Source organism: Haliotis cracherodii, unplaced genomic scaffold (genome assembly GCF_022045235.1).
Source record: "Haliotis cracherodii isolate W230 unplaced genomic scaffold, xgHalCrac1.p SCAF_8, whole genome shotgun sequence".
NCBI classification, from domain to species: domain Eukaryota; kingdom Metazoa; phylum Mollusca; class Gastropoda; order Lepetellida; family Haliotidae; genus Haliotis; species Haliotis cracherodii.
Window position 1 is genome coordinate 46,820,887 of NW_027266341.1, and position 22,573 is coordinate 46,843,459.

A 22,573-nucleotide genomic window follows, 5' to 3' on the forward strand; every position below is an offset into this window, starting at 1 on the left:
TAATTGACAAGACAATTGGATTCGAACAACATACCCACGAAATCGATTCCAGCGAGCAACAATCACTGCAAGAAGCATCCCTGGCCTTCGACGAATATCTTCACAAACCGTACGTCGTCGCCTCAGATGTGCAGGGATTCTCGCCAGAAGACCCGCCAGACGTCCAATTTGACAAGAAACCACCTTCAAGCACGTCTACAGTGGTGCAGACAGCGTCTACGCTGGACGGCCATGCAGTGGGGACAAGTTCTATTCACTGACGAGTCTCGTTTTCACCTCAGCCACAGCGATGGACGGATTCGAGTGTACCGACGTCGAGGTGAACGTTACGTCAATAATTGTGTCACGGAAGAAGATCGGTTCGGGGGCGGCAACGTTATGGTATGGGGTGGGATAACAGCAAGAGAGAGGACCCGTTTGATAGTGGTAGAGGAAAATCTTAATGGACAGGGATACCGCGACGAGATCATCGGCCTTGTTGTTCTACCGTTTTTGCGTCGTCATGGCCATTACCTTTCAACATGACAACGCCCGGCCTCATATTGCTCGACTTGTTGAGGATTCTCTTCAACAAAACAACGTGAATGTCATCCCCTGGCCGGCTCGCTCCCCTGATCTGTCACCAATCGAGCACATGTGGGATGAGATGGATCGGCGCCTTTGACGTCAACCACGTGTTCCACAGACACTCCAGGAACTTCGAAACATGCTCCAGCAGATATGGAAAGATATCCCGCAGGACTTTGTGCGACGCCTGGTTCATTCCATGAGACTAAGATGTGTTGCTTGCATAGCAACCAGAGGTGGACATACACGCTATTGATTTGTAAATTGACATTTTGACATGTTCATGTTTTTGAAATCACGCATTTTCTGAAGTCAGTATGGCAAATTAAACCATTTGAACAGTTACAGGAGCGTTTTATCTGTTGCAAAGCTAGATTGTTTCAGATTTGGTAAAAAACATAGCTTTGCATTAAATCTTATTCAGTGTCACAGGAACTTTTGTTGTTCAGTATATATATCTCGGCATTATCGTCAGATGATATGTGATAACATAATACACATATATTGATTGGAAACGGCCATTTGAAAATACATTTACACATGTATGTGCAATTTCAAATAACTGAATCGAAAATAATTTCTGTCACTGGTGCATCACAATTGGAATTGTCCTCCACATGTCTACTTTAACACTTTTGGGAAGCTTTTCTGATACCTTGAATGTTCTTGATCAAATAATGTTTAAGCAAGAGTCATATGACTTTCTTTAAAATCTTCGATGAAGTAGCATGCTGCATCGTGCATCAAATGCTCAAAATACGATTTCTCTCAATGCTCCCATGACAGACCCCCTATTTCGGATTCGTTTATATTGGCTGTATTCGAGAATCAAACTTTAAAACAAAAATTTGAGGGGGAAGAAACGCCAATATTTCTTAATTTAGTATAAATCTTAAGATTACCGTTTTTAAGTTTAACCAGGTGTATTATATATATCAATGGTATACAAGGAAATTGAAATATGGCCTATTTGTTTGTTTGTGACGCATGAATCTCATCTTTTTTACAGTGTCAACGCTAATCCGCTTTTATTATAGTAAACTTGTAGACGTGTTTTCAACAGTCTAAACAGACTTTACGACCTTTAAACTACATTAGGGGGTTGTCTGTGTTACGTATACAAATTAACTTTGTTTACTTCATCAAGTAATATTTTTTTATGCATGATTATCAAATAGGTTTGTCATTGTCACACCTTTGTATAATTACATCCGTTTGGTTTCCTTTTCACGTTCAACATATCCACTGCAAATTTTATATTCATATGTGCATGTAGTTTTACATTATTTCGAAGCTGACTATACTGATTTCTTCAATCGCTCCAAATCTTAAACTGCCGCTTCTTGCGTTTCTTTCTCGTAAACATTAACTGATTTTGAAGAATATTACAATTATTTTCTTAATACGCCTACTGCATCAAGTTTTTTTTTACTGCTTCATTTACATATGTGTCAATAACATGGATGCGATTCGCTAGATGAGAAGAAGAACACTCATCTTCAATAAATATATCTTTTTCCTGTGTGTTTACATGTAGAAGTTAACAGCAAATCACCAGAAATGTGTGCATAACAATCAGAGCTGTGGATAACTGTTTAGTGTGCTATCTAAGATAAGAGATTGGCTTGGAGTCTTGTAATATGTAGACCCCATCGTTGGCACACACTGCAAGTATAATTAAACTGTGATATGCATTCACAGCTGACCCTCTTATTGTGATACCGACTATATTATCAAACTGTACTAAAATATACTGAGTCAAATTAAAAACTTCACATTTTTAAAAGTGATCCCATATATGATATACAACGGACAAATGTATCAGAGAAGATAATTTTTAATCATTAATGTCCAAAGAAGGATTTTAATTAACGGTGGTAACCATAATTTGTTCCAAGCACCTACGGTATTCGGTAATAACATCAACAGTTTAAATCATAAGTCCCAAGCACGAGAATCTGATGGCACACAAGTTCAGTAGCGTGTATGGCCACCATGTGCGTTGACAACTGCCACACAACGCCTCCGCATGGACCTTGTGATGCTTGTGAACACATGATTGGGAAGACGAAGCCATTGTTGCTACACAATGGTGCCAAGATCTTGCCAATTCTGTGGTTGGTTCTGGAGTGCGCAGACTTCTGCCAAGAGCATCCGTGACGTGTTCGATGGGATTGAGGTCGGGAGACCTTGACGGCCAGTCCATGACGTTGACTCTCGCATTCTGAAGGAAATTCCTTGTCAAAATTGCTGTGTGAGGTCCGGCATTGTCGTGTTGGAAGATCAAACCCGGTTCATGTGCTGCCATAAAAGGCAGAAGTTCTTGTGCCAGTACCTGGTCGCGGTAAGCAGCAGCGTTGAGGTTGCCACGGATGACAAGTAAGCCTTGAACGTGCATTGCCACAGAAAGCACCCCACACCATGACATTTCCGCCTCGAAATCTGTCAACTTCCTGTACACAACACCGGGCGTAACGTTCATGACGGCGCCTCCACACCCTCGCCCTACCATCAGCAAATCGAAGATTAAATCGGGATTCATCACTGAAGACGACTTGATTCCAATTCCTCTGAGTCCATTGTAAGTGTCGCTGTGCCCACAATTAACGTTGACGTCTGTGTAATTGAGTCAGAATCGGCCCGCAGTATGGCCGTCTTGCTTGAAGCTGAGCAGTTCTGAGGCGGTTTCGAACAGTTTGCGCACTCAGTCTTCCCCTAAACAGTTCATTTCTGGTTACGGAGGTGACGTAAGACAATCTGACGATCCTCTGCATGTGAGGTCACACGTGGTCGACCTGGCCGAGGGCGATCAGCCGGTGGTACCCGTTTGCTGTAGACGCGTCTGTAAATCATAAACAGTCCGTCGACTACAACCCATCGTCCTTGCGACTTCAGCTACGGACGTTCCCGTCTGCAACATGCCTATGGCACGTTCACGTTGCACACTTCAAAGGCATGGCATGACAAATGGCCGTAAAGACTTTTGATTTCTTGTGTTTTTCTTTTTTTGTTAATGACTGCTAACAAGTATGGCTGAAAACACGTGCGGTATTATGGCCACATGACCAGTTGCACGAGAAAAACAACTTTTGCCACTATAGTGCTCTGCACATGATTTTGATCGATTCACCTGCACAAAAACGGGTGCTATCTGAAGACAATACGTGGCCATTACTGTTTAAATACACAATAAGGGCCCACAATGATAACTGGTCAAAGTGTTACAATTTTAGGATTGTGAAGTTTTTAATTTGGTTCAGTATACATGTAGTTCATTAACAAATTCCTAATGAACACATACATTCCGTCGGAAATTCTCCCATATCTCGACAGCTTTGCTGCTGACCTTTTCGCGACTTGCTGGGGTCATCACAGTCAAGGAAATACACATAATTAAATGCGTCATTACTCCATGACAAGAATACCGACTTGTTGTCGCTGTTTTTATAGTTTTCTCCATACGTGTCTGAAAGGATGTCACTAATTTCCTAATTTGACCTTCGGAGGATGTTACGGAGTTTGTTTGGGGTGGAAGTTGCTTGGAAAAGAAACCTTAGATTTCACTTGCCGAGGTGTCTGTTTTCTCCTGTGTACTGATCTGATGCAGGTTTACAGTTTGGTTCGCGTGACTGTTGGTTCTAACAGTAAGAATCACCCGCTTTTGAAATAAGCAATTTCCTCCTTCCGTCGATGTCCTGTTTAAATATCATGTTGTCGTTTGGTCAGATTGTTTGAGACTCCAATTGATGACTTTTGAAATTAAGTCTATTTTGAAATATAAGCACCTGACTTTGTGTTGCTGCGAGTTAAACTATCAATGGACGTGACATTTCACAAATATGCGTGTGCGCACCGATAAGATGCGCTCGTACAATGCCAGATCTGGACCACGATCTGCAATGTGCTTGCATCTGCTTCAACAGCTGTTACTTCTCATGCTCCATTTCTTGATTGTCGTAAATAACAACAATATCATGATGACTATTTGTGTTAAGATGTTCAGCCTGTTGATCTACAAGTGGCTTGTTTTAACTCATCAGTCTTGGAGACTCGAGTGTCTGGCGCTCGGCATTAAGGGGCTAAAACAAGGACTGGTCGGCTCTGGGTCAGGATACTGTGTCCCAGTGGGGTAGTCATGTTAAACCTGCGGCATGACATCTCAATCGGCTCGCACTTTAAATCGGCATCAGTCCTGACTTGTACAAGCAGCCACGCTCTCGACGGTAAACATATTTCACCTCATCTCACTTCACCTCAACATCCTTCTGAATATGTGATACAGTTGACACCAGTGGTGAACGTTTGTTGTTTTCTTCAGTCAGTTGAACTCAAATACCATACAAAACTCACATGGTTATATAACGTCAACGCCAAAGAACAAGCAGTCGAAACTGATTCAATTGGGCGTAAAAGGTAAAATAGCCATGAAAATTATGTGAAAGGATCACTGAAAACCAGTAATGACACTAGGTGTTCGGGAAGAAGGTAAGTGTGTGCTGCCCTACCGTTAGAGCCTGCCAGACACACAATTTGCATACAAAGTAAGTGTTTGTTACCTGACGTAGGTGAGGTGAGGTGAAATTGGGTTTAACGTCGCGTCCAAGATTATTGCACTTATATAGCGACGTGCATGTACGTGTATGTGTTGCTGCTTGTACTAGTCTTGACTAATGCCGATTTATAGTGCTAGCTCACTGAGATACCATGCCGCAGTTTTACATAAATACCCCACTCAGACACAGTATACTGACTCCGAGCCGACCAGTCCTTGTTTTAGCCCCTTAATGCCGAGCGCCAGTCAGGGTAACAACAAGTACCATCTTTAACGTCTTTTGGTATGACGCGACCGGGGATCGAACCCCGGACCTTCCGCTCTCCGGGCGGATGCTCTACCACTAGACCACGGAGGCGGTCACCTGACGTAGGTACCTGGTGTAGCCATTAGTATATGTATATTTTATGCATATATTTGTGCGTCTTGGTGTGTATGTGGATGTGGATAGGAGAGAGAGAGAGAGAGAGAGAGAGAGAGAGAGAGAGAGAGAGAGAGAGAGAGAGTGTGTGTGTGTGTGTGTGTGTGTGTGTGCGTGCGCAATAAAAGTATAAGAATGTATCACTCAGACTAAGTGAGGACACCAGCTGTTCGCTAAAAGGGTAACCGTGTCCTGCCTTACCGGTAGCATCTGCCACTCACACGCTTTCCTGAATGTGAATAGGGACGTTCCGTAAAAAGATGGTATCTGACTTTTTTCAGTTATTACCCATGTTAGAAATGTATTTATATGTAAACATATACAAAAGTCGTTCGTATAACACACGTATGGATATTGACATACACCCAAGCATTGCCATTTTAACATTTCTATGTGTATACTTAATTAAATGTTCTTGCCATTGTGTGTGCAAGCATGCCAGCAGCCAAGATTAACATCTTTATATATGAATTACTTCAACGCATGGCAATTCAAGATCAAGCGATCAAGTCGTTGTTCCAACGTTCAACAGCTGCAGGGGACACTGAACAAAAAGTCAAACGTCGCTACGTCTCGGACCTATAGTCAGATTCTCGCAATGCCGGCATCACCGAAAAGCAGTTAACATCGTTCAGTTTCCAGGTAGTAGCTGCTCTATGTACATCCTATCCTTACTTGTGTGGAAAAGTGAAGTCTCCACAGAAGTTCGTGTTAACTGTATCACCCTATACTAAAGAAGCAAAAGCAACAAACTCGTGTTTGATTGGATATTATGTCAGTGACACCTTCAAACGAAAGGCAAGGTCACCATGAAAATAAGAACCAAAAACCTGCCTTCAGCGTTGTGCGCAAGAGATCAACAATAAGGTGTTGTACATGTACTGTTCTCACCGCCGGATGATTTGGGACAAAATAGGAATTGTCAGACACACGTTTATAGAGTTTTTGCATTATTGAACGGAGAGTGCTCTGTCCGAGTGAACCTATATATCGTCCAGTTGTGTTCATTCATAAACAGTTTTGTAAACTGCCACGAATATACTTCGAAAGGGACACAGAGGGCACAGCCGCGGCAACTATAGTAACTCTAGATATCATTTCAAATGAAATTCTCAACTGACTTTCGTGACGCTGAATTTGCTATATTAAATCAAATAATAGATGTTCCCTAAAGCGTGTGGGCCTCATATGCCTTGACCAAGAGACCTCTAAATGTTTGTATCCATGGCAAACGGGTACGAGCAAAAATGGAGCTTGAGTGTATAATTTGCACAACTTTGTTTAGATAGAACTTAGAATGTGTGGCAATACTGTTCACGTCTTTGTATGGTTTAAAGGGAAATCCCCAAGACGTCCAGCTCCCGTTGTTGTGAATTAAAACAGCTACAACATGGCCTCTGATGGTCATGGTTATCAATTGCAAACGAATAAACAAATGAAAGGTCAACTGTGTGCGACAAACGCCAGACGCACAGATACTAGTATCTCATTACAATGGGTAATGACTGGCACGTCATTGAAATTTGCATTTTCGTTTCATTTGAACCTTTTGTCTTTTTGCTTAAACGTTTTGGAAGAGTGAGGCGTATCCAGCTTTATAGATTATATCCATGTGAATAAAACCGGGGTTTCAGGCAGCATGTGTCCCTGCTCAAACGATCATCGACCACTGGTCAAGGCGCATTTCAAAAGGCACAGTGGTACAGTTTGAATGTTGCTAACACGCCCTTCCAACTCACAATACTAATTAAAACGAGTACTTGGAAGAAAACACAGAGTATTGTCATGTTCTTCGTTTACTAAAGATACAGTTAAACAAGCTTTGGGACGCCATATATTTCCATTCACTGTAAATAGTGAAATAAAATGAGATGTTCAAACCCTCAAACAATTTGACAATTTTATCTGCTCTGTTTCATTTTCACAACGCTCATTGTGTATATGTGTCATCATGTGATCATACGTCAATATTAACCAATTCCTTGATTCATGATAATATGACGACGAATTCCAATTATCCTCCATACGTCAATGACCCTCCATACGTCAATGGCCTTTGTCCAAGCAAGAAAATAAGACGATATTTCAGGTTCACTCCATTTTTTATTAAATTTGTTGGGCATTGACGTGTCCTCACGACCGAGTGTAACAGTTATCTCAATTAACAGGAGCTGTGTTCTCATCGACCAGTCATGCATTCTTCACAGAGGAAGGCGTGCAACTTGGTCCATCTCACTTCACCAGTATTATCGTGGAACATCATTAGTGTCACTTCACTACATTTTATTAAGTGGACTTTTATTCATTATTTATATTTTGCTATGAGAGAGAGAGAGAGAGAGAGAGAGAGAGAGAGAGAGAGAGAGAGAGAGAGAGAGAGAGAGAGAGAGAGAGAGAGAGAGAGGCATTCTTAGGATTAGCAATTAAGTGGATGTAACTAATATCGATCTATATTAGTGGGGGCAATAACTTCACAAAAAACATTCATATACATAATTTACCTTCTTTTGATAAGAGCTACGCATTAAGTTGCAGCGACAAATAACTGAATGTTTAATCACTTTCCGTCAGGCAAAGTTTCTGTTGACAAAAAAAATCAGTGCTAATTGTTGTTTTCTTGCCTTGTTGCATTCAAGGGTTAGTTTATCAAGTGTTTACTTTATGCTATTGTTTATACATGTACATCGTCTATAGAATTGTTTGAATTATAAAGACTGTTTACAATTCTGATACTATAAGATATATGAAAGTATATACATGTCTGTACAACTCACGTCACTCGTTCGCTACAGTGAGTGATCGAGTTGAATGTTTACGCCGCTTAAAACAGTGTTTCCCAGAACACAGATGCCATGACGTTTCCAGTATTTGCTTTTTGGGCGCCATTGGTGTAACCGCTTTCACTGTTCATTGCTGTTTGGACTCAAGCTGGAAGTGGTGAACCGAGGTGTCCTCCACTGTGTCAAATCGCTGTATCTACCTTTTCTTGATCATCTTCAAACATAACTAGATTATCACGAAACTGTGCTTGATGTGATAATGGAATGTACTTTCTTAGTCATTCGCCAGTCAGTCATAACCATATTGTGAATTCTGTGATTCATTTGTGGTGATGCTGACGTCACAGGCCTTTTAGGACGGGAACCATCTTCAAGGCTATAATTGCTCCGCCTAAACTCTGCTACCTGAGGCGGAATAAGAAGGGCATCCAGCCCTAGTGTTGTTCTCATATCTTCATGGATGGGTTTTGATGTTAAACCTTTTTTTTCTGCTAGTACGTGCACTTCACGTTCCTGAGGTTTGTCCATTTTTCAACGGTCACATGCCCTTTCTTATTTTACTGACTTATCACAGCGAAACAATCTGCTCAGTGGACACACATATGGTGGATATACCTCTATTACATGATGCAATGTCCACAACAATTCATTTTTACGCAATTCCTCGAGGGGATGCTCAGAATGTAACAATAGATGGACTGATCAATGTTGGCATACATGGAGACTGGACACTGGGGACAGATTAATTTTCTTAGACAAATCTCAACCCTTCCAACAAACAATAAAATGGCCCGACTCCTTAGATAAGTACAAAACGGATGAGCATGTCATTGAATTGTCGTTGAAGGTCCTTGTCACACCAGATTGTCCTCAAAAACACCCTACTACTGTCTAAGGCAATACTAGAAAAAGACGGCGACCTTTTCAAACTCCGAAAATTCATCATATGGAACAATCAAGGCGTGGTGATAACTTCCTATTTATTTGTTGGAAAAGTCAATAACTCTATACTGTTTCCTGATCATGAGGATATGGAGCCTAGAACAGCTCATTAGTATATAATTGGAAGCTTGTGTACAGCTCATTGTTAGAAATTCTATTGTATACAGCATTTCCAATTACGCCCACATTATTTACAATGGAGGCTAAGAGGTAGAACGATATTTATCACAATGCATGGGTTAAAACGTTATGGCTTGCAATTCTGTATTGATACTGTGAACATAGCTTTGTGAATAATCTATTATATGCAGCTCAGAAAAAATCCAAAGGACAATGTAAATATTTGTCAAATGAAACGTTGTTACAGGCAAACTCAATTCGTGCCGAATCATTTGACGCCCGATACAATTTGTGAATCAAGTTTCAACTGGTTCATGAAGTACATCAAGTAAAATATCAATATTTTATTGTTACGTATCAGTTACCTTGTACTCGTCGTTTCGAAAAATGGAGAGAAACAGATTGACACTAAAGTATCACTAGATGGCGTAAGGGTTTAAATGTAATTGCTTATTTAGACAGGGCCAGAAAAAACATATATATTGTTGCACTAATTTGCAAATAATTATGAACAAACTATGTTTAAACGGAGCAAATATGGTAAAACACACGAACCATAACGTTTCATTCACAAATACCTGTTCGCTGTCCAAAAAAGAGCTCAGATCAATATTTCACCCACAGAAATGGAAATTTATTAATCAGTGACTGCGAAAATATGCTAAAATGACCAAAACAATTTTGTTGCAATATTAAGTTGACAGACGTGATAATGTTGAGCTTGTGCTAGTCTGTCATAGAGACCCTGAAACAAATATATATCATACAGCCCATGCAAGTCGATAATGTTTGGCAAGTCTAGATTACTGCAGTATCATGAAACATGAAGAAGGTCTCTGGGCTTCGTTTTATTATTTATTACTATATGTTAAGAACTGTTTGTTTCGGTAAAATAGGTTAATTTCAGAGTCTAGATGTTAGTCTAAGCTTATGCGCACAAATCTCTCTTTGTGGGGACATATGTCTTGACATATAGCTAAATTAACACGTAAACGTGACGAGTATTGCCACGTTCTTCATGTTTGAGGCTAATCTTTGGCCAACACCATTTGGTCGAACTTCTAGCTAGTTTACTTTATTTCATGAGACATTGTGAATGATCCATTTGAATGTCAAGGTAACAGGTAAACAAAAACTCCACTGTGTGACACGGCGGCTCAGCTAAATAAAATGGCATTTGATAACAACTAAACGTGTCAATGAATTGATTTCATTCTCAGCCTAACAATCATGTTGATGTAACTGCCATTAGTTATATTAGTGAGAGGATATATTGTACATACTGCTCAACCAACTGAAAAGGGAAATTTAGTCTTGACCCAACTGATTATGTAGATGTTACGGTTCATTTAAACACAGTTATACTTATAGTGGCGTACAAGACTGATTAATAATGAATAGGTACATGAACACATAATAAGCTTTCTACGGATTAAACAAATTCAAAATATTAAACTCAAGTAATGTAGACACTCCTATAATGTAGACACGTCTCTTAACTCCCAATACACATAAAACAAAATAAGTCAGGGATCAGCTGTATCGAAACATTTTAAATTTTAACTGATCCACACAAAGTAGGGGGAAATCAAATTTTGCCTCTGCTTTAAATTTTATTTCTAATTGTTGTAAACAAATTAAAATGATGTCATGGATTAGTTACTGGCAACGGTGTACTTCAATGTTGAGTAGGTTTGATGTGCGTGACTTGGCCGCTATGTTTACATTTTCTGAAGATGGTCAAACAGAGAATGAGGAGGAACTCTCCCAGTTCTGTGATAGTCAGGATGCTGGCCCCGAGACAGATACCCATCTGGCCTCCCAGGTCACCTGGCAACACAAAATATATACCCGTTACGATCTGTCTTTTGTATGCATGCATTGTGTTTGTTACAACAAATTGTTTTGAAGGCCTCTTGGAAGAACAAATGTATGTACGCATCGTGCCGTAGAAGCCTATTATGTACATATCGACTTTGATCAATACCTTGATGAAGATGAATCTCTCTGTCGTCCATCTGAATTTAGGCATGTTGCCACATACGTTGCACAATGTAGTTGTTGTTAATGTTTGATCCTTTACCACCCCATTTGTATTGAAAGTACTGAATATATAAAAGTGACTCACCTATTATGGTCTCCGTTGTATATTGTGGAGTTTGTAATGTTGCCTGAACGATCAGTTGATCATAGAACAATCTTATTTCGAGATAGTTTTCCCTGAAAATATGTTGCTTTTATCACATACTCGTTATGGTACAAGGGACAGAATACAAAGAACACTCGACATAGTGCATTCCTTCATAATGATTAGCGTTACATGTGTGACATTGATTTTCAAAGCACAGGTATGTGTACGCAGTAAATAACTGGGGATAAAACGGACACATCAACAATTCGGAATCAAAATGTGATGTAACAATTGATATTTCTTTAAAGTATAACAATAGAGTGTAACAATATTAGAGTAAGGACTTTTTCTGATAACTGATAAGGTGTGTTTTCCTTTGAAAAGGATATGACGTCATCCTCTGCCATTGTTATGCCCAACGTGATGTGACGACATTACAAAGTTGTGCCAACTTATGTCATATGTCCTTCAGGCTCGCGACTTGGTGAAGACACACGGGACAAATAAGCGGTCCTATTTGCGTGTAGACATATGCTGTGTAAAGTACATCTTACAGCCTAATACAATATGAGAGGCGTCTTTACCTGATAAATTCCTCATTTGGTGCTAACCCAAGTTTCAGGATGAGTGCCATTGACACATTTGATGGGAATCTCGATGTGGATACTTTGACACTATAACTCTCGAATGAACATGGTACTTGACAGCCGCAGGATTTCTGAATCGTCGCATTCGTCCTCAAATATCCTGATAAAAGTAAGCATACACTCTCAGGCGACGATTTAATAATTGTTCCTAAATTTAGTACAAATTGAATAAAAAACAGTTGATACTTAAACATGACACTGTCATTGTATTTTGATTTAAATGCAGAAAAGGTCTCCATTGATCCGTGCTAAAGGTCGGTAATGTACAGTATTAGCTAGGATATATCTAGAATTTTGATGCGGCGTAAAACAACACAAAATTACTGACATCACATTCAGTAGCAGAATGAACTTACTATATTTATCGGCATAGCAGTTGGTGAAGTTAAACATGGAACAAATTTGTCCAATAGTTGCTGAAAATATAAGCAAAATCGTTAAAACGAATAACAGTTCTAAAAATAAACTATCAGAAATTTGAAAGAAAATAATTATGTCGTTCTCTGTGACGTATATGAGTGAGTGAGTGAGTTTGGTTTTGCGCCGGTTTTAGCAATTTTATAGCAATTTCACTGCGGGGGACACCTGAAAAGAGCTTCACACATTGCACTCACGTCGCGAATCGAAACCGGGTCTTCGGCGTGACGAGCGAACGCTTGGTAATTACTAGCATTACTAGTTTGAATTCAAATTTGTGACTACTTATTGAAATTAGACATCTGAAGTGACATCAAGGTCCGGAACACCTACCCCATACACCCATTTGTGTACATTAGACTTACATCTGGTTAAGATATTGCCATTTCGAGGGGAAATATTAACGTCTCACTCACAGCTTCTTTATGCTTTGTAACATGGGTGGGATTCCATACACATCATCTATCAATCAATCATTTTGGTTAAATAATTATCAGCTTACCGTTATCTCCTGGTTTGATGCAACCACAAAGGTCGTGTGTTATCGTTGTGATGCATTCCTGGAGACAGTGTTCATATGTGTAGGTGTCGAAGTACTGCAGGGTGTTGTTAAATGACGGCGACGAAGTATCCACGCATGTTCGGCTTTTGAAGGCCTGGTAGGGTGGTGGTAGGTACTCGTACTGATGAAAATAAATAAATAAGTATCTTATTTTGTCTTAGCAATTGTAATTTGAAAACGAGTGTGGATGTTGTAGGTAGCGTGCATGACTAACATCTACTAATTTTGCTTTCCAATGTAGTTCGAGGCATTGTATCCCTGTATTTTGTAGTACTGCTTTTCAAAACATGTAATGATGTAAACACCCAGAACGTGCACAAAATCGTCATTAAAAGATTATTTGCTCTTTGAATTCCGACTACATTAAGCATGAGGCGTCAACCATAGTGTGTGGCTGTTTCCTTTCATTCCCTGTTGAATTTCATTTGAGGTATGACACTGTCTGATTGAGTTCGAAAAGATTGCGATTGAAGTGTATGAACTCCGCACGTATCGCTCCACGGTGGTACAAGAAAGAAAAAAACAAAAAGAAACATGCATTTCAACGAAAATGGAATTTTCAAGATAATATGTGCTTCTGGCAGTACGTGTATTTATAAGTGACGTACCGTCGATCTGAGAACAGCAGCGTATGTTGATGTCCCTGGAGCAGCTAAGAAAGAGGATGTCGCTAGATCTGGGTGGGTACGCGGATCGTGCAAGATCACCTACAGTAAGTGAAAGTACATACAAACACATTATGTTGGTACCTAGCATATGCTCAATCGATCCTTCATTAATCAGAAGTACTATAAATGTAACTTGACCATCAAACCGCAACTAAAAATACATGAACGATATTCAAACTAAACATGATGATGAAAGGGCATTACACGATGTCATTACTTCCAAAGTAAAGATATTCCAATGGTCTGTCATTGCGCACACTGTCAACTTTAATTAGTTCAACGTTAACATATTTATATGTATAGGTGAACTCAACCAAGTGACGATTTTACCTGACACGTAGATCGAGTGTTTGAAGAAATGTATAAATAAAACAAACAAGACGTAATGTGATTGCCAGTAGTGCATTAAAACGGCCTTCCTATTTTTGTCTTTGTTTATTACTATGAATTATTTCATTTGGCTTACCTTTATCCCTGCTGCAAGTTGAGACCCAAGGACATAGTTGGCCTGATCAACATTGGCATATAAAATGAGATTATTATCTGAGCCAGTCACTCGCACTTTTGTTTCTTCAGAAGCATTCCAGTTGAAAGTAGCACATTGGCCCATATTGGTTAAAATAGGTTTCATTGCTGAGATACAGGGTTTGTGAAGAATACCATTCATGAAACACAAGTAAAACATAGTTTTGGGGGTCATGTAAATGTTTTCCCACCAATCACGGCTGTGGCTCTCCCGAAAAGTAGGCCCGTAGCCTGGATCGCTCCAATTTATGGATCCTGTCATTGGTCCTAACATGCTGACTTTTGTTAAATACGTCTCCAGATAAGGATCAACTGCTTTAATTTTGCTCAGGTTGTAAGGACTTTGATTGCAGAAGGTGACAGCTGGGAAAGGCAGTTCCTCAAGCACATCCACCTTCGTGTTGGTGATCACTGGGTATCTGTAGTAGTTCACCAGCTCCTGTGTTATGTTATAGATCATGAATGATGACATCGCAAGCACTGCAACCGTCCATGAAACGCTAACAAAAACAAAAACAAAACTTTGATATATGAATCGAGATGCAAAGAACTCCTGAGAGATGTGAGGTTGCGTTTTATTTTGTTAAACGTGCTACAAATCCAGTTATTTCATTAAACTTACACTGGAGATCTTATTCACTGATGTAATAAGAGGGTAATTATAATAAGCCGAATCATTATAAGGTTTTATGATGTAATACAAAGTACTACGTACAATTCTTCAATTGTCTGCCTTACATTTCATTTAGGAGATTATATACTGTGTTTTCTACGTATAGCTAAGTCACCTGCACATTTAACCCGCTCAAAATGCCTGTTAGCGGAGACATTGAGTGAAACGGCTTTGAGTTCAGTCTGATGTTTTAACCTTTAGCCTGCTGAATTGTTTCAGCATTTAGCCCTGTAAAGGGGGTGGAAGATTTCTAAGAGTCGGGGCTTCTTTAAACAAGAGCCAATTGAAGAAAATATTTGCACTTATATTCCTGATAGAAAACCACACATTATTTAAAAATATCTTCATGTTTTCAATCATACAAAGGTTAAGACAAAAGCGAACACAAAATGAGTACAAAAATGAACTTACCTGAATTACGTTATTGGAGCCTGTTAAATCGTGACATTTGTGCAAATTGATTTCAATAATCATATCTCCGATATCTTAATTTTAACTGAGCATAAATTCGATTTTGTTATCAGCAAATAACAGCGCGATGGCCAGTTATGAACCATGTCAGTATTTTCTTTATCCGAACGTTAAACAGAAAAAACCCCTTAATTTTCGAGGTCATCATGTCAGTTGCAGAAATACGAACATTTGCGTTAATCTAACGTATCATGTTGTAAAATTGCAGGAAACAATAAATGACTTATAAATATTCACCAATCCTAATTTCAAGTGTTTTGCTTGGATATTTACGATATACGAAAATACACATCCTTGTCATCGAACATGGCCACTTCGCCCGGCCTCAGTATGACGTATTACTATTTTAATATCGACAAAGTTTACATTGCCTCACACACACACACACACACGCGCACGCACCCACGCACGCACGCACACACACACATATATACATATAATTTATATATATATATATATATATATATATATATATATATATATATATATATATATATATATATATATATATGCCTTGGCAAAAGATTACGATCTTCTCTATCGAAAAATGTTTTATTTGTCATTTTCGTTTAATATGACGAGAGAAAAACGAAAATAAAAATCGTCAATTCTGATAGCAATATTTCAGTAAATGCAAAGGTCACCGGATGTGATGTCACAGACATGAACAGTCTGCTGAAAATCTTTGTAACAAAACAATAACAGTAAATTTTGAAATATATCGCCTGTCACATAATGATAGACACAAATCAATACATAGTATCAGTAATCACAACTATTATGAAATAACAATGTGACTTTGACCATATAATTGGCGTATTATTTAATCCGTTTGACCTTGCATGCTCCCGTGACCCAGAAACGGTAGACGATGATGAATCAACATGTTTTGTACATATGGGATTTCGCGGATTGTTTCCTAGGTTAAATGTCACCACTATTTGACAATGATTCAACAACACATTTTCATGAAAAGTTCGGAATCGTACAATGTCGCATAAATTTATGGCACGTACTTGATCGGCAAGCATTTCTCATTAACTAGTACAATGATAACGGTAACTATTTTAGTCAAAATAATTAGGAAAGCGCAAGGCTCAGGAACGGCTGAGAATAGGAAAAGGATTAATACTTTCGCAAGTTATATAATCGTCAAATACGCAAACGAATATCCACATGAATAATTTGCCGGCTTTTAAAACTTATTTTTGTAGAAGGAGATCTTGGTGTATATTGCCAGATATTATAGGCATATATATTTTTCCGATATTGATTGGAATTAAGGGAATTGTTTATTAATAGGTTTAAGGTTCGTCCGCCGCCTAATTGACGGGATTCCATTTTTTCATATGTACATGACACTTAATCAGTGTCATGTTATTGTGAACACATTTCTTTAAAATTCCAAACGGGTGATGTCTATTCAGACTAATGCTTAGTCTCTAAAACTATATAATTTGGATGGAAACAAATAACTCCATTTTAAATGAAGAGGAGCCCCAGTGAGATGGGAGATTCCGATATGAACCTGAGGAAAACCTAGCCTTGCTTCATTTAGGGTTTTTGCATAAAAGAAGGGCTAAGCGAAAGAGAAAATGATATTGCTCAGGTACTTTGAGACAGTCTAGTGTCTATTCTATGGATATCTGCGCTGCCACCCAAACCGATCCAAATGGGACCTGAAAGCTGATTGTATGCTATATAGTCATATGGAAGTGGACCAGAATTGTCCATTGTATTCCGGACGATTGTGTTCTTGCATTAACTTTTAAGTCAGGACAAAAATACTTAAAAGGAGAGTTGTTGAATTTAATTATAAAATGTTACCATTACACTACTCTGGGAGGACTACTCATTGTTCTATTTATGTCATCTTATATATATAACATTTAATCCGCTCTGTGGATATTCAGGGTGACAAAAAGCTCCCCATGTACCTGGGAATCTTGTGAATTAGCTACCTAAAGAGAACATGGTTCATATGCTAATCCATCAACAAATACCGTCCCGCTCAAGGTGACCTTACTTTTTGTTAAATCCATCAACTTTCCCTCCCACCCTCGACCCCTTCGCCCCTCACACCCCACATCACACGCACGCACGCACGCACGCGCGCACACACGCACGCACACACACACACACACACACACACTAAGGCCCTGGGCAGGAAATACTGCTGATTTGATGTAACGCTCTGCGGCAATCACGATAAAATATGAAACATAGGAGTGAAGACTGCTACCCAGGGAAATAAATAGTAAACAGGTGATGACATATACTAAATTATGTAATATCTTTTGAAGTTGAATCGATTTCAGAATCGTTTTGATGATAGCTAACAACTTTTGCAAATATTGCCTCGACGTGTGACATGCGATACGTGCTTCCAGGTTTTTTAGAAATGACATATAAAATAGCAAGTATTTTTATTTTTCGAAATCAGCATTATTTTATAATTACTATTGAATAGTTTACCTAGAATGTATGCCAGTTCAGATTTTGTGTATCATCCAATATTTTCATTCGCAGTGCTTGTTGACTTTGTTCAACTAAACAAATCGCGAGCCAGGCCACGCCCAAACATGTCACTTCGCTTATCAACAGAAAACATTTGCAAACTCGATAAAAAATAGATATGTTTTACAAAGATTTATACATCCGTGCAAATAATTCTATAACAATCAAATCAGATATATAAAAAGGTCTGTAATAGTATTATGGGAAACACGATGCATGTTGTTTCTTTACCACCGTTGCTATTGATCGTACAACTTTCATCCAAGCGATGATGTGACGATTCAGATTGTTTTTGTTTTAATTATAATTAATTATACCGAAAGTTTATATTTTTGAGAAATTAAGGAACTTGAGTGATTTCTCTTCACCAGGTAACAAAAACTTATCATCGAATGTGAAAAATGATAAAATGATCAAGAAAATCGGACTGCATGCCGCCCAACGTGAAGTGCCAAATTCTGGTGGTTGTGTGTCGAAATATTTGGCAGATACTTTTTTAACTCGCGATGTGTTCCTCTTTAGGTAAATAAACCACTGAACGGTTTGATATTATACGTAACTTAAATTATACACAAAGCCGTCTAAGTTAATATGAAGTGGTTATCTCCAGAGAAACGAAAGCAAATCTTTCAATGAGTGAGTGAGTGTGTTGGGTTTAATGCGCACGTGTGTTTGTTTTTTTTGTGTGTGTGTGCGTGCGTGCGTGCGTGCGTGCGTGCGTGCGTGCGTGCGTGCGTGCGTGTGTGTGTCTGTGTGTGTGTGTGTCCACTCCCTGCATTTGGCACATGGAAGGAGAACGAAATGTATTGTGAGTGTAATTAATGTTCTTCGTCTGATGCAATATAAAAAATTATGAAAGTACTTGCCCCTCGAGATTTACAGATGAATTGTATGCATTGTGTTATCAGATGTAAATGAATTCCTAATCGGATCACTAAGTCTATGTTCAGTGTTCAAAATAGCTGCCTGCTCAATAGCCAAATATCATTGACTTCTACATTTCTATATTAACATTTGGGAAAGCTGGCGCGACTGTGTTTGAAATTTCTAGTCAATTCATATTTATTTCTACGAATCAACAAGTCAGTTTAGGTGTCATTTAATATTAATGTTGTCATTTGATGTTTTCATTTCGTAATTTATTGGAAACTCGCGCGAAGTGGTAAACTGGGATTTGGCTGGACTGATGCGAAATTAGTGAAACATTTGAAAGCCACACCAAACGTCAGACAAACGTATAATACAAAACAGTCAAGAAGCTTCACATGTACAGCTGTAATTAGCGTAATGGTAAAACACAAAATGCATTGAGGTTCAACATGTAACCATGATACAGGATAGTAAAATGTGATGAGTGTTTTGCGATATATTTCTTATTTGTAATTACAAGCCCTCCGGGCAAGTGAACTTGGCAAACAAATACATATCTAAACTAGGGTACATAAAAGGTGGATAAAACTAAATTATAACATATATCCGACAAAGGACAGCCTAAACACATATTTTGAGAGATGGCTGCCTATATCACTACTTAATGTATCTTACAAAATAGGATAAGTCACAATCGCAAATTAAATATAACACTGTTCTTCCCACAATAGCATAAATGATATCAACACGTAAGAGAACTAAAGAAAATGTTGACTGACAGACCTAACCCAACAATGTTTCAAATTTATATGGCGCAGTAAACCAGACAAAAAGAGTAGAAATGATATTAACAACATATGTTCATATTGCAAAGGCGAAAGAGAGAGAGAGACACGGTTGCACCCACTTTTGGAATGCACATAAAAACATTATAGAATAAACTGGAAAAGAGAGTGTTTGCAAATGTAGAATTAAGGAACGATGTACTGACCCTCATCAAAAACGTTGACTAAACACATAATTATTAATAGACACTATTTCAATATTGTACCTGCATGTACTTTTCATTACATACATGTACCTCAAGGGTAGATTATTGACCCACAAGTTATAGAAATATCTAGCATATTGCCACCTTAAACGCACTCATTTATGATTTGCTGATCTACCAGTCCTGTCATCAACTATGAAAATGCACCAGCAGAGTTTCTGTTCCTATGTATACAGTACCTCATATTGTCACACATCAGACAATGCATGCTATGAACATTTACCTGGATACATGCCTACAATGTGGCAGTGTCACCATTGGAAATATGAATGAAAAATACAAAAACAATTTAATAAAGATTTTGTGAAAATAGAGTACATATATACTATTAATGAGTAATCTGAACATTACAAAAACAAAAATAAAGTAAAATAAGATAAACAAAATGGATGTGAAATGGCATCACTCACTTTCTGTATCAGTAAATATGTTCATGATAAAAGCTGCATTTGTCACAATGAAAAGACAATGTTACCACACAATGTTCAACTCACCATCTAATCCGGTAGTTACGCCCAGGTGTGAGTTTATTGACTCCATGGAATCCTGAGTTCTGTGTGAAATCAGTCCACAAACTGGCTAAATTCTCATTAGTAGATGAGGGTTCATCTGTCCACGCTACTTTGGATTCTGGTTTGGACGACATGTTACAGAAATGTAACCAGATGACATACCTAGACACTCACTTTTCTCGACTGCAAAAACACTCGTGTGGCTTTGTCAGTAGTAAATTAACCTGGTCTAGCAAACATGATCACAGTGCACTGTATTTGAATCGATAGCAATATATGTGAGTGGTTGTCCGTGTTACAATATTTGTACTGGATTTTTACTCAGATGAATACTTGGTATCGTCACCAGTGAATGGATCAAAGGACGAGTGACTGTAGCGCAGCCCTATTCATCGCTGCCCGACATTGCTCGGTGACTTCATGTTCATTAGCGTATTGTAAGAGAATTTATTGTGCATATATTTCATGCTCTGGTTGTTTAATATCATTAACTATCATGTATTCCTCTCATATGTGTAGGCAACCTTATGTATGTATTGAAAGTGTTTTAGTAACTTTGATTTGTGGCGTGATAATCTAGTACAATGTACATATTTCTCATTTATTTGAGGTAATTCTTGCCACCTTACTAATTGTACATATATCTGGTTGTAAATGTTGGATGGTACCTTTGAGTGGCTTATGTTCGGCTCTTTATTTTGGTAACATCTGGTTTAGTAGTTAGTTTGCTACTCGTGTTTTGCTTACTTTAGAAAGCACAATGCTGGTAGCTCACCGGACTTTACCGTTCTCCCGACTATCAAGGGCAGGTTGTCATTCTTTAGGATTCTCGAAGCTACCGAGCGTAGCTATCTCCTGGCATTGCTATTTGCTATAAATCATTCGGGCTGTTCTAGATCTGGTACTGCGTGGTCAGGTCACAACTTGGTTTCGCTAGTAAGTAACTATGGGGCGATTTTGATCTGGTACTTACTTACTTTTAGTGTTCCTGAACTAAACTTATTGGCTAGGGTGTTTTACATTTGAACCACTTTTTCTAGCAATCCGTGAATAAACCAATTTTCCCGTGATTTCACTAGTTTAGTTCAAGTGCCTTTTATATGAGTGAGAGCCAAGTTGCTCTTCAGGTCAAATACCTCTTTATTGTTGTGAGGCTATTTACCAAAGCCGAGGATACTTACTCAATAGAGTGCTGAGTAATTAACTCACAGGTGTTAATTCGTCACAGTCTGCTTTATTGGCAAAGGGCGACAAGATAGGGATCGGGTGGTAAGCCTGAATGCATGTTATCGTATTTCACAGTCGGGACGTCCCTTGACAGTTTGTCTTGATCATGACTCGATTACTTATTGGAATATAGTTCGAATATTACTCGCAATGTACAACGCACATAAACTGTAAAATAATGAGGACAAAACATGCAGTAGTCCGTTCAACTTATAAATGCCTGTCAAAGACTTAACTTTGATAAGGTTCAAATAAAGAGACCTCCCCTTGTATTTGTGTTGCTTATACGTGTTAAATATAAAGTTCCCTCGAGTTATGAATTTCCTTGGGGCAGTATTAAACTTGATAAGCAGTCGAACCTTTATTGTATACAAACATCTTTTTAAAGTTCAAACGCTGCACCTTACAGCGATGGTCTTTTTACTCATGTTGGTTAAAATGGTAAACTATGCACATTTAACCTTGGCTGGCTGCAGTGGGTGAAAGACTACCCGCCCGGAGGTTTCCAACTACGAAGTCCGCGCTATGTCGCCCCTCTCGTATATAAGCTTTATGCAGAACGTACTCTAGGAGAAAATCCAGAATTGGAGTTCATACTGCAGCGTTGGTGCGCCCAACGGAAGTTCAAATACCTGATTCGCTGTCACGCTGTGCATACAGAAGCTGGTTACATGACAGGTGATTTGATCCAATGGCTGTTAACAACTTGGACTGACGTCATGGCAACTTATAACTTATACCTGTGCAGATTTATAATACCCTCTATGTCTTTACATCGGGCCAGCCGTTCTTTTATAGAACTGACTAGTTACTGTCAGGGCTGCTAAATTTTGTTAATTCGCCTGTTTGGATGTACTCAGGTCGTGTGAGTCCAACTTTTAATTGCTTTTAAACCCTAATGCTTCAGCTTGGTGGTTATT

General features: G+C 38.8%; 1 protein-coding gene across 1 annotated transcript; it reads right to left on the bottom strand.

The window, feature by feature from the left end:
- Positions 1–11,052: 11,052 nt before the first annotated feature.
- LOC139450560 (acid-sensing ion channel 5-like) lies at positions 11,053–20,583 on the bottom strand. Its single transcript, XM_071232316.1, has 8 exons — positions 20,409–20,583; positions 14,274–14,832; positions 13,748–13,846; positions 13,080–13,260; positions 12,517–12,576; positions 12,098–12,260; positions 11,511–11,602; positions 11,053–11,212 (listed from the first exon to the last, which is right to left on the bottom strand). The coding sequence occupies exons 1-8, from the start codon at positions 20,558–20,560 to the stop codon at positions 11,061–11,063; spliced, it is 1,458 nt and encodes a 485-aa protein (XP_071088417.1). The 5' UTR covers positions 20,561–20,583; the 3' UTR covers positions 11,053–11,060.
- Between the last annotated feature and the right edge of the window lie 1,990 nt (positions 20,584–22,573).

Coding starts and splice junctions, on each gene's coding strand:
- LOC139450560 (XM_071232316.1), bottom strand. CDS start 20,560: ATGTCGTCCAAACCAGAATCCAAAGTAGCGTGGACAGATGAACCCTCA. Junction 14,833..20,408: donor CGTAACTACCGGATTAGATG/GTGAGTTGAACA, acceptor TGTTTTTGTTAG/CGTTTCATGGACGGTTGCAG. Junction 11,213..11,510: donor TACAACGGAGACCATAATAG/GTGAGTCACTTT, acceptor TTGTGTTGCCAG/GTGACCTGGGAGGCCAGATG.